This window comes from Lissotriton helveticus, chromosome 5_1 (assembly GCF_964261635.1).
Source record: "Lissotriton helveticus chromosome 5_1, aLisHel1.1, whole genome shotgun sequence".
NCBI classification, from domain to species: Eukaryota; Metazoa; Chordata; class Amphibia; order Caudata; family Salamandridae; genus Lissotriton; species Lissotriton helveticus.
The window spans coordinates 654,806,202-654,822,019 of NC_136065.1; the positions used below are offsets into that span (position 1 = coordinate 654,806,202).

General features: G+C 43.2%; 1 protein-coding gene across 7 annotated transcripts in view; it reads right to left on the minus strand.

Moving 5' to 3' along the window:
- PAX2 (paired box 2) overlaps positions 1-15,818 on the minus strand; it is a 127,879-nt gene that overhangs the window by 63,682 nt on the left and 48,379 nt on the right. For all 7 annotated transcript variants that reach the window (XM_078643054.1, XM_078643058.1, XM_078643059.1 and 4 more), the window contains exon 5: positions 12,923-13,042. In XM_078643054.1, the coding sequence (XP_078499180.1) occupies positions 12,923-13,042 (120 nt within the window). The remainder of the gene's footprint in view (positions 1-12,922; positions 13,043-15,818) is intronic.

Here is a 15,818-nt window from a genome sequence, read left to right on the forward strand (position 1 = left end):
TTCACTGAGCGGTCAGAGCGGCTTGAGTTACTGGCAGGGCTGCTGGCTCCTCCGCTGATACGTTCAGTCTTTTTCAAGTGCGCGGGCGGCGCGAAGATCACTCACCTGTGCTTGAGGTTCAGCGAGCCTTTAGATGAACAGCAAGCAAGAAAGAGTGGTGAGGGAGAATAGGGAGGGAAACTGCACTCAGGCAACGTAGGTGAGAATTGCTCTTGATTGAAAAAAGCAGCAATGGCAGCCTCATTCCCATGTTTGATATTGCCCTAAAGAGGAGAGGAAGGGAACGCTGGATTCTGAGAGATGTTTTTACAGTAAGATAGCTTGGTGCCTCGAACAACTACTAGAGCTGTCTGTGAGAACCGGAAGGCCCCTGGCTCTTTGGCTGGTAGGACAGCTCAGCCTTTCCTGTTTCCAAAGTCGGCCAAATGATCAAATTGAGCTGGCCAATGACTGGAAACACCTGCTTCCCAAAGCAAAATTCTTATTTCAGCTACAAAAGCTCCCTGCAATCAGAATGCATCAATAAATGCAATAGTACATCCTCTTAATCTATGAAAGCTCCGTAGGTTGAGAAAACTACTGCCAGGCCTAGATATGACTTAGGTGTAAAGCCAACAAATGGGTGGGGTTAAGTCATCTTTACGTCAAGGGAGGTGTGGTGGAAATCTAGGTGTTTACAGTGCTTAATTTGTAAAGTAATAAGTGCCAGGGCTCTGACCAGGAGGCCACTGCAGCTTGCACCACCCAACCCCCTTGTCATCACTGGCAAAACAACTACTAACCACCTTGCTTGCATGCAAATGCGCCAGTTCAGATTATTCCAGGATCCCAAAGGTAAAGGAATGGTTGGGGAGGCAGGTATCAGCAATTTTTGTATGTATATTGCATTCATAAACAACTGTTTTACTGCTCATCCCTAAATTAGATAAGCAGCGCCACCATGTGGCAGACTGCCATAAGTGCGGTATTCGCAATTAAGTGCTGGTGCCAAGCGCCAGAAACCAATTAAGTGCCAGTGCTGAGTACCGGACCCCGGGAGCTCAAATTAAGCACTGGTTCCCCACAAGCTTAGCAATGATAACATCTGTAAATAAGAGTTTTGCTTTAAAGAAATCAGGCTGTATGTTAGTCCACCCTATGCACCAGCTCAATATTGAGTCCCCTCTGGATCAGCTTCCAGTGCTGTCTCATCCAGAGCCTCTCCTTCTAGAGCAGCTTTCTTCTCTACACCGTTACATCGCCGCCTCCTGATTTTGAGTCCCGGTTTCTGTCCCACCACTCCACTAGTGTATCTCAACAGTAGCCCTCATTTGGGTGAACGAGTATCTTTATTGGCCGGTTGCTTTGGAATGCGAGAAATGACACAAATAGCAAACTAACTTTTTAGTTGAGAATCCTTTGAAAGTGAAGGGAGCAGAGATGGGACGGTTAATGTGTTTTGAATTGGACAACACTTGATATATATACATTAAGTATACTGAGACGATATACCAGTGATTTGTCATGTAGGTCACTTCAAATGGATTGTATGTCATACTATCAATAACAAAAATATTGTCTGCCATAAATATTGTGACCTAAATACTTTTGCAGAAACATCAAGTCCCTGAGCGTAGATTTTCAAATATTATTTTCTCTGAAGGGGTTATATTTTTTCAAAACAATATTTAGGCCTCGGTATTGAGGTACCGTACCATCAAATAACAGCGGTAGAGCAGCAACTCAGACGCGTCCGCCTTGGGGTTGCATCTCTGTAGCTCCTACCGAAACACTATTTTTACATTACGAGGTACCATTACTCCTTGATGTACTCTACAAGAGGCACTAGCCAATAGCCAAGGACCGAGAGCACATCGCTCTTACTAAAACCGTATTGCCGCAGGGCCATTCTTCATCGTGGAAGACCCTGCCCCATCTTCCAGCAGCAACGTCTTGGCCGGGAGACGGGAAAGCTCTGCGTCCATTGGAGGACAGCATGAGGCTAGTTTATATTAACAAGATACACAGTGTAATCCAGCAATGGAGTCGAGCATACAAAGAGAGGTAATAGCTGGCTGCCATGCACAGAGCCGCTCAGGTAATTGGTTTATATATCTGGAAGCAGTGGTAGCAATCTCTGCACAGACAGACTAGCAGTAAAGTCTGTTCCTTGGGGCTATTTCCTTTGTCTTTTCAATTGCTTGAACATCCATGTGAGATACACAGAGAGAGAGGAGAGAGAGCGAGAGGGAGAGAGAGAAATGTTAATTTGTGAATTAATAGCTTTTCTCAGCGGAATTGTAAATTCAAATGTCACCTCACAGGACGACACTCCGGCTAGTCTGCTGAAGAAGCAGTGATAAGATATCCCCCCCACACACACACCATTTCGCTCACCCCCCTCTGCCCCCCCCTTCACTACCACTGTATACATATATGCACGCATCACCTCCCATACCCCGTCTCCAGCATAATGCGGCCTGCCAAGTCTAGGACGTTACTTTCCATTTATAAAAACACATGGAACATCCTGTGGGAAGGTAATAATGGCCGCCACCGGCCTCCTCCCAGGCACGCTCCTCTCCACCCTCCACCGTTTGGAAAACAATTTGGTTCCGAATCAGGTGACACATGATCTCATAAAATCTCCCATCCCATCAGCGCCTCCGTCCCTACACCTACACCGCGTGCTTCCCGGCGAAGATAAGTGCCTTGGTGGGCGGGAGGGGAAGGGTCGAGGGAGGGGCGGGGTAACGAGGCCGGAAGCGGGCGGACGGCGTCCATCTTGGCTTCAGTAATCATCCGAATTAATGACCCTGAAGTTAAAGTTAGCCCTGATACTCGGGACAGCACCAGAAGGGAAAGAGGCCCTCATTGTTTTCAGGCAGGCAGGGGGCGGGTCCGCTGCCGGTGAAGTTCCCGCATGGAGATTGAATATGCAATTTTCTTTCACCTTGCCACGAGCTTCCCCTGGGCTGCTCCCGGCCTAAAACACATACAGACGAAAACCCTCATTTTCTCCATTTCTGCCTTATCCGGCCCTCCCACTTCCCTTTTAATTCTTTCCAGAAAATGACTTTAAAAAAAGGTGTTCATGTTTACAGACAAATATAAAGAAACTATAAAACGCAAAGGGGAACAACAGGCTGTGGTTAAGGATTACTGCCAGGTGAGTGAGGATTCTCGTTGCACAGCAATTTTATTTTTTTTTTTTAGTTTTGAAGAGAACATTTGTTCTTTGCCCTCTTTGAGGCAAATCACCCCGTAGAGGGACAAGATGGTTCAGCAACAGTTTAATTCTTCTGAATGGGTGGCAGAGCAGTGGCATTGGGCAGAGAGTGTCATGTGACTGACTCTTCCCCAGACCAACTCTCCTTTCAGAAGTAAGAGCTTGCCATACAATAAGCCCTGTCGGTGGAAATGCCTCTGTTTGGGGGTTCATAAGAGACCGAGGCTTCTGTTGATGGCATCTTTCCTGTTTTGAGAAGCGCCTTCCATGAACATAAAAAACGGAGACAAGGTAGATTGTTGCGCAGTAACTGAGCAGGCGCCAGCTCAGTAATGTCAGAAGACAAGAGCGGGACAGGAGAGAAGGACGCTTCGAAACATGTGAGAGACAAATTGTCCCTGCAAGTGCCAGGGGGAGGGATGCTGCTCGTACCACAGAGACAGACTCCTGAGAGTGATACGTTCAGACACTCAATGGTAGCTGTTCAATTGGGCGTAAACAAAAACGCATTCATTCAGTGGACTCGGGGCCCAGTGCACCAGAGATGAGCGCCTTGGCCCGGAGACAGGCATTTTATCCGGTTCGACACATGCTGGCAGCACTGCTTGCTTGCACCGTCTCTAGGTTCAGCTTACTCTAGATTGAAAAGGGCCAGTTTTACCTTTGATAGCTCTTATAAAATATAAAAGGGACCATGTGAGATGGACTTCAGGTCGAACAGTAGGAGGCGGGTGGGTCTCGTTTACTCACAGTATACGTTTTGAAAAGCACTGGAAAGAACGATTCCCTATGCTGGACAGAACCACTTGTGCAAGAAACGGAGTAAACCAGAGGTCCAACACATGAATTGTGTTCTTAGATGAACCAAACCGGCAACGCGCAGGTTACTCACAGATTTCAATAAAGGCAGACCAGCCACAGAGTTAACCCACTAACTTTTCACATCCTACCCAGTTCCCCAATCTTAACGGCAACAGTCCTCATACACCATGCAACATGTGTCGCACCATGACATGTAGACGTAGTATATTCTCTGAATGCCTTTTGCCTCCAGTGCCATTTTAAGGATATGTATGCGTATGTAGGTCACAGAAGTGTGTTAGTGGATATCTGTGTGTGGGCACGGGCACACCTGTGTTTCAGTACAAGACTAAAGCAATGAAGACTCCTACGCTGCGTACAAGCAGCACCTGCCACAGAAGCCTACTTGGTAAGGCAATATCCCTAGTGCACCAACACTAGGTGGCAAGAAATTACAGAAGAAGGCATGAAAATACCTGTATGTTCAGGTGATAGGGAGCGCTTCAATAGGGAACTGCTATTTTGCCTGGAACACCGAAAAACCTTAAGCCATTTCTGCCTGCTATGATAACCAAAATACATTTATGTCCAGCACGTTCAATATTAAAACGGGTGATGCAAAAATGGTGAGAAACAGTCTGAGTTTTCCCAAGCAGTAAAATGAAGGGACAGCCACAATGTCACAGGGAACGAGAGCACCAGACACATGCTGACACAAAACATCACAAGGGGAACACGCAACAAGCAAAGAAATCACATGAGACTTGAGGCCTGGCGTTTCGGGGAGAGAAGCAACGACTACTGTGGCATCGCTCTCTTAGAAACCTAGACCGAAAGTGCCTGGGGTAGTTCAAGCGATGGCTATGACACTACTAGAGATAAACATTAACAGCACAGCCAAGGACAGTCTCAGTGCCACAGATCTGAGGAATACAAAACTAATGGGCCCTCATTCTTTTGTAGAGGCAGACCCTGCAGGCCCGAGGAACAGGCAGGGAGACATATAGACCTGGTATTGCTTGCTTTTTTACCCTATTTACTTACAGCGATGCAGCTTGCCCCTAAAGGAGGCATCATGTCTCATAAGAGAGGTAGCACTTGTCAAAAGAGATAAGTTTAGGAGGGCCCAGTTCATCCTAATTGGTGCATTAAAGGGAAATATAGACTACTGGTACACACACCGTCTAGAAAAGTGTGTATTTGCTCCTGAATAGTACCAGTACTCTACCACGGAATGCACTTTAGCAGTGTTAAGTGCAGGCACTCTCCCTTTCAAATGAAAGAAGTCCAGGTATTCAGTACCAGACGGTATCTGCCCATTTATAGTACTGATCAGACCAGTGCTTAATTTGTGAAAAATCCTAAGAAGCCAATGCTGCCTAGTGTTGATTCCAACTCAAGCCCCTTTCTTCAACATCCTTCACTTCCAATCTGTTTATCTATCTCTTGCAGACTTTTAATCATTCATTTCTCACCGTATTTCTCAATTTTCTGATTTTCTTTCTCTTGTTCTTCGTCAGTGTCATTATTGGAAGAGAAAGTGGCTCCATTTAGTACCAGGGAGTCAGTCCGTGCACTCCGTCCTAGGTAATGGTGAAAATTCTAAGAGAACAGCAGCCTGACAAAAAGTCTTTCTAGCCCAAATCTCCTTTCTATTGAGACCTTCTAGATGATGCCGCTCACAGGGGATGAGTTCTTTAGAAAAGGTTCCATAGTCCAAGTAACAGAGCATGTCAGTTTTATGACGGGGTACCTCCTAGTCTGTGTAATGTGTGTGAGACTTGCTATCACATTAATTATGACAAGTACACAAACTGTGTTCATTGCTTTCTCTAGAGAATGTATTTCTCGTTTTGAGTTCAAAACGTCTACTGACGACATGGTAGAAGGCAGAATCAAACCTCAACAATAGCATTGTGGGCATGCGTTTACTTTTTAATTAAACATCTGTCCTTACAGGTACATGAAAATGGCAATGTTTAGGTCTGCTGTTTGCAAAGACCTTTTGATTTTACTAAAATTATATGCTTAAGTCTTAGTTACAGCCCTTTCTAGCCGGTCCTCTTCATACATTGATCTGTGTATAATTCACATTGTTCTTCTACCCACTACTGGATACAGCATGGGGCAATGTGTCAGGCCACTTCCCCCATTGGCTATCTTCACTGTTAGAGACAGCATTCTGCTGTTTCACAAGGAACACATCCACACAAAAAGTAGTTTTCTTCAGTGCCAGGGTGTACTATGGCAATGTGTGCTTTTTTAAAACCAAAAGATATTTTTTCTTTTAGCCAGTGTTTGTTTTAGATTCGTGAGGGCCCAGCAGCTTCCCCAGTAATACATTTTGGGCAAACTCCAGGATAAAACAAAACAAGCGGTGACAAAGCCAAAAGACTGGAAGCCAACAACAGACCTACTGGCTTTGCCAATGCTTTTTTCTACGGAATTTAATGCTGGGGAACAGCGTGCCTCTAAGTTCTCTCAATAAGGAAACAGATGCATAGAAAAACAGAATGAGTTAATCCAGGACGGCACGCTGCTCTTAAGTGGGGAACAAGGTCTCCATATGCCATAGTTATCTACACTGCCACTAGGCTTGATATATTTCAGTGAGGCATGTTTATGTTTATGTTTATGATATTTGTAGAGCGCATACAATTACCCTTGGGCGTCTCGGCGCTAACATGCATTGTAATCTCGGCATAATCAGTGAGTACAGGGATGTGGATTACTGATTGAATAACCACGTTTTCAGTTTTTTTCTGAACTGAAGAAGAGAGGGACAGACTTTCAGGTGATTCGGGAGGGTGTTCCAGAGTCTAGGAGCCGCGATTGAGAAGCGGCGATCACCCCATGAAACTGTTCGACTACGTTGAACCACTAATTGGTTGAGTGAGGTGGATCGGAGGGTTCTCGATGGATTGTAGGGAATCAGTTGATGTTTAAGAAAAGAAGGTCAAATGTATATACTTTATGAAGCATCCCGAAGAGTGAGAGAATGTCAGCGAGAGAGAGGGAGAGCGCAAAAGAGAGAGAGGCAGACAGAAAGACAGGTAGACATTGGTGATAGATAAGACAATTTCTAGATACATTTGGCAACTCCCAGATAACAGTTTTAGAATACAAGCACTGCAGGGAAAGACATGGTTAAGGCACAAATAGGATCCTATATTTGGCACAGGCTAGGTTTAACAACTCAGTCACAATTTTAGCTCTAATGCAGATTACCTTTATCCCAAAAATCATGAATTGGGAACTGGTAGACACTCTAAGTGGCAATAATGTCAAATAATGAAAGAACCAAAGCCGGAAAAAAATTCACACCAGCACACTGCTTCCAATGTGGGATATGAGCAAGCCTTAATTCAGATGGCTACTGTGGTATATCAGTCATCAGATCAATGCCAGAGTAGGCAACATTTTAGGTGACCATATTTTAGACATGAAAACCCTATACTTGTTTCAAATGGTTTAATATTGCCTTAGAGCCCACCGTAGTGGGCTCTACCGCCAAAGACCCGCTCCAGCGTTAAAAGTCCGAGCCAAAGGCTTTGGCCTTTAACAAGGGAGTGGGCCTATAATGGCTAATAGAGCCAGCTATGGAGGGCTCTAAGGCTATTAGAGCATTCCACCCATATATGGCAGAATATTCTAACTAGTAAAAACAAACGCATCTCGTAGCCCAAGGGGGTTAAAATCCCCTCGGGCTCCAAGGGGCAGCTGTTGCTGTGAACAACGTGAAACAATGGAATGTTGGAGCTCTGGGAATCTACGAAGCCCAGAGCACTCCTTTGTTTTCAAAGGAGCTCCCAACGTTCCAATGTTCAAATACCTCAATACTGACTTCCAAAAAGACATCATAAATCATATTGTCTGATATATTCATCTTTGGCTAATTTTAAACCTTATTCCCTCTCTCCCCCCGATGGCTACTCTCATTCGGTCCAACCACCTTCCTGCTTCCTTTTCGGTCTTGTCTATACCTCCACCGTCTCTTCCCTCCCTCCTGTCGCTCGGCTCACACTGTGAGGCAGATCGAGATTGGCAGATGGCAGAGGACTCTTCCTCGCTTCACTGACAGATAGCTAAACAGTTTGAGATCCGCAAGGACTGTTGAGCACATTTCAGGGAGTGGAACAACAATTATGCTGACCCGGCTACACCTTCTTAGAGAACTCATTGTTGAGATCAAACCCAGGGGGTGATTGTCAAACATGCCAGGCTGGGCACATGGCTCAAAGAAACAGAGCAGTAGCTGAGAGATTAGCAGAAGATGTGTTCTGAGAACATCAAGAAGAGTATTTCTACTCATATAGTCTTTACCAAAGGTAAACACTGCTGAAATAGCATTAAATCCTCAGTGTACTAAAAAAAACACCAGCAGCTGCTGCTAGCAAAAGAAAGACATCCTGGTAGAAAAGTGTCTTGCCTGGAGTTAACCTAGGGCTCCACTCCACACACTGTTGCTGTGAGGTGAAACATACCTTTTGTTCTGCATGCTAGAGGAATCCGAACAGGACATGGGTAGTTCTCCCAAGGAAGAGAGTGGAAACTTCTGTTATTTAACTGTTTGAGTGCTTTGCAGCATCTCCCCTGTAGATTTGTTATTGACTTGACATGACGTATGAATCATAAGGTTATCCTTGCGCTTTTTCTCCAAATCATATTATGAAGGTTATTTTTGTGTTCAACAATACGGGAAGCTGCGCTATTGACTGTGACTTAATGTGCCTGTTGCAGGCATTTTTTTGTACAATATGCAGTTGGAAAACGCAGATTCTTGCAGGGTTTTCAGGGCTTTCCCATCCTTTCATGCTCACAGTGGTGGGAAACTGATAAGAGAAGCACATGAGGAACAAGCATTGGTAAATGCAGATAAAATCTGCTACAGCCATTAGAAATGGAGGAAAGGTAAGTGGCATGCACAGGAACCATTGAGAAACCAGGAAAGAGAGGAGGTGGGATGTAAGCTCCCTTTAAGTAAATATTAAAAACAACAGATTTCTCAAGCACATTGCAAGGGCTGTGCAGGCTAAAACCTAAAAAGATAGCACTAGGAGAAGCAGGGGGGTCATCTTGGTATCAGTATTGTTAATAAGCACTAGTACACTGTGACATAAATGAGAAGAGGTGAAGAGATACCGGACGGGAGAAAAAGTGATTGTCAAGAAAGTTGGGAAAAGCACCCACAGATCTATGTGATCAAAACGACAAATGAAAACAAAAGGCTTTGGAAAAAATTCACCATAAAAGACTCCCATCAGGGTGGATTTCCCAACTTGGTAACCATCAATCATTAAGAAAAATACGAGGGCCTGAGTTTGAGGTGAAGGTTTCACCAGAACGGGAATGCACAAGTGATCGCTTCGTCCACATCATATGCAGTGCACAGGAAATGTCAGCATCAGCAGCAGCCTGATATTTTTATATGCACTGAAATGGCTGCAGTGGGGATTCTCCTCTTCCTGGCATCATCAAAATGACAAAGATGGTGATTTCCAGGGGTAGAGAGGGGAGGGGGTATTTTCATCTCTGTGTACAATCAGGAAGTGTCATTCTGGCTATAATCAATTCTTTAAAAAAAATGGAGTTAGAGTGTGCATTGTTTTACATGCAGGAAGAAAAAGCCTAGGCATGTGTCTTCTCATGGTGGCTAAACAAAGCCATACAAGGTCTTGTATGGCCTAATCTTCTGTTCCCTCGATTACGGCAGCCATCTTGTACTTTCTGCCCAGCTTTATATGGTAACGTCTCAATGCACTGTGAATTGTTCCCTTTATATCACAAAAAGGCAGGCAATTGACCAGAAAGTCAAGGTACACCTTTGCAGTATAACCTTTTCGATTTACTCTTCAGCCTGTGCTCCTGGTCCCTCTCCCTTGAAATAAATGTAAAATTTGTATATGCCAGGGGCTCTGGTAGGCCATGTCAAGATGCAGGCAATCATTAAAAATAGCATGCTGAGCCTTCTGCATCACAGGAAAAACAAAGGCTCACAGGGAGAGAATTCTGCATTTGCACCCTGTGCAGCACTGCAGGATAAGACCCCATTGTCCACTGCCGTAGCCGTACTGTGCATCACTCTGGCTGCCTTCACCGACCAGGGAGTTTGGCTACATCATCTTGACACATAATTATCTCCCCTCTTCTTAATCATCCCTGCTGCTCCTACTGTCTAATGCAAGCAACAGCAGCAGCAGCAAAGATGACACTGAAAGAGAAATCGCAGAGGGTGTATAGAGAGCTAGTGAAGGGGAATTGAATGTTCAGCAGGGAAAGGGCAGTGTGAGGCAGTAAAAAAGACAGCACGGGGAAAAGCCGTCAAGACAGAAAGTTCAAGTAAAAGACCAAAAAAGATAATAAAAAATATAACGGAAAAAAAGGAAATCAATGAACATTACAGAATTTGCAGTGCGCGGAAAATACAGAAAATGAATGAGAGATATACTACACCTGAAAAATAAAAGACAAAAGGGGTAAGTGAAAAGGAGAAAAATAAAAAAGAGGAAAATAAAAAAAAAACAGAAAAGGTGATTCTTTGTTAAAGTATGGCCGGGAATAAGATACAACGCAAGTGTTCAAACAAAACAGAAGACATACACAGGAAAGACAAAAAAACACAGAAACAACGGGGTGATGAAAAAACAAAAAACAATAAAAAGTCTGAAAAGTGAAAGTTCAAGAAAAAGCTTAAAAATCCTAGGGTTAAACTACAAAACAGAGAGTCCATGTTAAAGATCATAAAAAACAGGCCCAGTAGACCAATACGACGACCATAAATGACAATGAAGGAAGCAGACCTATGTAGAGGCAGTACAAATAAATAAGTAAAATAGCAGAAAATGGCATTTCAAGAAAAGATCAGAAAAGCCAGTCCAAGTAAAAGGTAGTGCTCGAAAACCTTGAAAAATGGCAGAAAGACAGAAAAAAACTGCCCACTGAGAATGCAGAAATACAATAATATGAAAACATTTAAAGGACAATACAAAAGAAAGTCTGAGAAAAAGATCCTAAAGAGAGTCCAAGAATTACAAAGTAAACAAAATGTCTAATCAAAATACCAAGGTTGGTGCAAAGGGTGAAAATAATCTGTGTAAAAGACAAAAAAGATATAATTCAATCAAAGGACAAAAAATGAGATAGTTCAGGGAAAGGAGAGAACATTTGATGGCGAAAGAAAAACTCACAGGTCAAGCAAAATACTTAATAAGGAATGAAGAGTAGCATTGAAAAAGACATTGCCCTAAAAAAAGACAGAAATTCCTGAGAAAAGACCCAAACAAGATATAGTCAAAGAAAAAGAAACCCCGGTAATAATGTAGAACAAAATGACAAGTCAATGAAAACTGAAAAAAGACGGTGAAAGCACAGTAGTGAAAGACAATCCAATGAAAAGGTCAAGTGTGGCACAAGGAAAATGTGGAAAATGCAAGAAAAAAAGCAAAAGAAACTGTCCTACCGAAAACTAGAAAAAAATGCCAGTTCATGTCAAATACAACCTACAAAAAGACTGGAAAAAACCATCAGAAGCAGAGTACTTGAGAAAGAAGAGCAAGGCAAATATCCAAAAAGAGAGTCAAATGAAAAAAAAAGGGTGGAAAGACACAATGCAATGAAAATGCCCCCAAAAGCAAAGCACAGATATATTAAAGTACAGAGAACAATGACGGAAATGCAAACAAAATAGAATTTTCGTGTCTTTTTCTCTAAGCCATCAACTGTTTGGCTAGATTTTGAAACCAAACAATCTCATGTTATGGTGACTAAGCCAATAGTCTATAACCACCCTTTAAATGTACCGTATAAAATATAAGTTGCCTGAGATCACCCTGCCTCCCCCGCAACCCCCACCCCATCCCGCTGAAGCTTTGTATCGAAACAATTTATCATAGAAACAAAGCTCTCCAAAAGCTGGGCCTCATGGGCGTCTGGGTGGCACTGGCAGAATCATGTGTCCGTTTTCTATGTCACCAGCTGGATTTGGCATTTATGTACAGCACGGCTCGGTTTATCGTTAATCCTATGCTAACCCTATGCCTCTCACGTCTTTGAATCTTTTTGTAGTGAATTAATCCTAAACTGAAAACATTAACTGCTAAACAAGGGACATTTAGCCTGATAAGGGCACAGGGGGGGGGTCCATGTAAGTCATGGAGGGTAGGATCCATGCTATATATTTAGGATATTCAGATTAGAAAACTTTAAATACAATGCACCTGAAAGGCTGTCATTTACATAGACACCGGCTATCCTGAAAATCTACCATGGCCCCAGGTTCATACATCTATGTTTCACACCTCCTGGGAGCTAATGGAAGATAGTGAGCTTTTTACAAAACTATGCACATATTCACAAAAGCACACAAAATATTATGAAATTGACCTTCTGCTATCTTGTGTGAAACAGAATGTGAAGGAAAACCCAAAGCCATGTGAAATACTAGCAGGAAAGGGGTTCGAGGAGAATATGCCTGCTTTAGGGCCATTTTCTACTTAAGCTCAACACAGTCTCTGTTGAGACATCACTTTTTTGCAAATAAAACAAAATATCGCCAGAGCTCTCACGTTCTTGTAGGGATAACCTAGCTTGCCCACAGTTCAGTTCTAGGGCACAGGCTGCCTCTGAGTTTGGTTACAGTTCGTTCCAGCAGAGAACAGTGTTAAGTTAGCTCCACCGGTGGGTGCCCCGGCCCTGCCCCCTGATCAGGTGTCTGGAAACAGGACACTGTCATTAAAGACTCGGGAAGAAGAACCTCCCAGGCAGCAGTATGGTGCGTGGAACCAGCCCTTGCTGCTAAAAATGATCTGGCCTCAGAGCAGCTGGAATGCCGGAGCCTGAAATCAGAGCCTGTTCACAGGTGACAAAGGATAAAAAAAAAAAAAGGGAAGGGTGAGGATCGCTCTTCTGCCCTACCTTCATCGCGTTTCCTCTTCTCGCCGTTGGATCGCGGGATGCCCAGGATCCCGTTAATGGAGTAGGAGCCCACTGGATCGTTGGCGGCGCTGGATACGGGAGGGGACGCTGTGTTGGGAACTGGACAAAATGAAAAAGGGAAAAAAAAAGATGGCCATGAGGTGAGCAGCATACCACTAGCGGCAGTACGCCTCCCTGAACATTGCATTACTCAGTTTATCCCACCGTAGGATGGTTCCACTCTGTACCGTACATGAGAATACTGACAATGCCCTACTCAGGCCCAGCGGCCTTCCCCGCTTGCACATCTACGCTCATGTAGGTCTATGTGTGAATTAACAATAAGGCTGTACCATAGTCTGCACAGGATGTTAGCTTGCGAGAGATCATGTTATGAAAAGCGTACCATCCTTATATTGTGCCCCATTTACCACACTGATCTTCAACTGTGACTTTAAAAGTGACATTCATGACATCACCCATAACTATCCAATCACTTTATATGCATGGTCATTACTGTGGACTGTGCATTAAGCAAAAGGGGGTTATTTTTTTTATAAAGAATGGTGTGTCACCAGTTATGACACAGACAAGGAAAGCAGTTCAGTCCATGTTTACCAGACTGGACAAACCTACCCATACTATGGCTGCAAGTGGATGGATCTGCAATATGAATCTTTTATATTAGTTAATTGATCTAGCAGTTAATCTATCAAATATATCATAGACCGACCATTGCGGTTTGCAGATCCTTGATGCCATAGTTTATGTTTGGAGTACTGTGGCAATATTGGTGCCTCTATGATAAAATATATAAGTGGTGACGTCATCAATGATGTCATGAATGATGTAACTTGCAACGCCAAGCATGAGATCATGTATGATGCTAGGAAGTAGTTCCTGAGATCACGTGATGCCTGTGGCTCCGGCCAATTGTCCATGTGGGGCGACTAGTCAAAGCTGCAACTTCACCATTTCTTTTGTTTCTAGATATTGCTAAAGACCTCCTAAAATTGCATTTTCGAAATTAATCTAGAGATATATTCTTCTCTTGGCCAAAACATAACAAAGGGGCTGATGACGAGTAGTGAGCCACACAGATGAAGGATGAGACGTTTTTAAACGTTAGTAGCATTACTAAATCACATTACAATAAAATGACACAATCCTCGTTTGGCTATACTGTCAAGAAAATTCTGTCAGATCATGCCAGTTCTGAGAGATCTTCATTGCTACCCTCACCAGCAACGATCAAGCTACCATTATGCACTGTCACAATACTTAGCCAATCTCTTCCCTATTTCAAGGGACAAAACAGGCCTCAGAATTCAAACATACCTACAGCTCACAGTAACTAAACTCAAAACCTCTCTTGCACAGAGAGTCTTCTCTGAAGCTGCGACCTTTGCTTGGATCTCTTTCCCTCTTGAACTAAAACTAAATTCACCCTTCTGACATCACAAAAAGACCTAGAACGCACCTCCTTCTCCACTATCTGAATGAATTTGCTCTCCTCCATTCTAGAATAAACTACACATTTTGTGTCCTCCTAATGTCTATCAATGTCTTGTGTTCTTAACAAGTTTCAGGAACTGCTATCAAAAGTATTAAAATATCCTTTAGAAATGTGATGTTGTTTGTGATCTACTCCATTAAGTTTCTTGGAAGGTGCTTTAATTCTCCTTTTGAGGCTGATTCGCTACATAAAGGTGTCAAATAAATAACAAGTATATCCCAATTCCATTACTTTATATGAAACAATGTTTTTTCAATTCTCACATGATTGAAAATGGATAATTCATCAGATTCCCCAATGTCTTCCATCAGTACGTCTGTAGCGCCTATCTTGCTTCAAAGGTTTCAGGGTACTGAGCACGCTGGATTAATCATTTGAAAACCATTGCTGAATTTGAAAGATTAGATCCTATTCAGGCAATACTTATTTGAGCTTTATTACCATTGATGCATGAGAAACATAGTGTCCTATTCAGGTAATACTTTGGTACCTTTATAACTGTTGTTGAAACCAAAAACATAGCATCCTATTCAAGTAATGCTTCTGTACCCTTTTTTATCGGGAAACATCCTTTACAACGCAACTTTTACCACGCAGTGCCTTTACGACACAACTTTTACAACGCAAACCATTACAACGCATTGCGCTGGGGGGCTTACAACGCAAACCATTACAACGCATTGCGCTGGGGGGCGCTCTAGGATAGGGAATAGGTTTAATTTACTGTCCAACATCTTCCCTACTATCCACGGGGACTGGAGTTGGAATAGTAAATTAAACTATTCACTATCCAGCGCCCCAAAGCACTATGCGTTGTAATGGTATGCGTCGTAAAAACCGCGTTGTAAAAGCATGCGATGTAAAAGCATGCGTTGTAATGTCATACATCCTTATCTGTTGCTGAAGTTGCTCAATGTTAGACATAGTATGTAATTCCAGTAATACTTCTGTAACATTTATAACTATTGCTGAATATGAACCATAGCAGCCAGTCCAGGTAATACGTCTGCAACCTTTGTAACAATTGCTGAACGTGAATCATTCCATTCCATTCAGGTAATGCTTCTATCAACTTTAAGTGAAAACAAACAATAGCCTTTAACCATAGTCAATCAGAGACATCTACCTACTATTGATGACTTCCTTTTTTATTCTGGTGGTCAGTAGCGGCTGCCCCGAGGGGTGCCAGGGCGTCAACGCCCTGCCCACTCTGCCACTTCTGCTTGGCATCTTACAGCTTTTACTCGTAAGCAACCCATCTCACTGATCGTTTGTTTGCATATAAAAGCTGTAATATTATCTTGCCTGTAGAAGAGGGCTCCACTGTCTGTGTTTCTTATGTGTCGGGGGAGGGGGGCTGCTACAGCACGGCATCACACA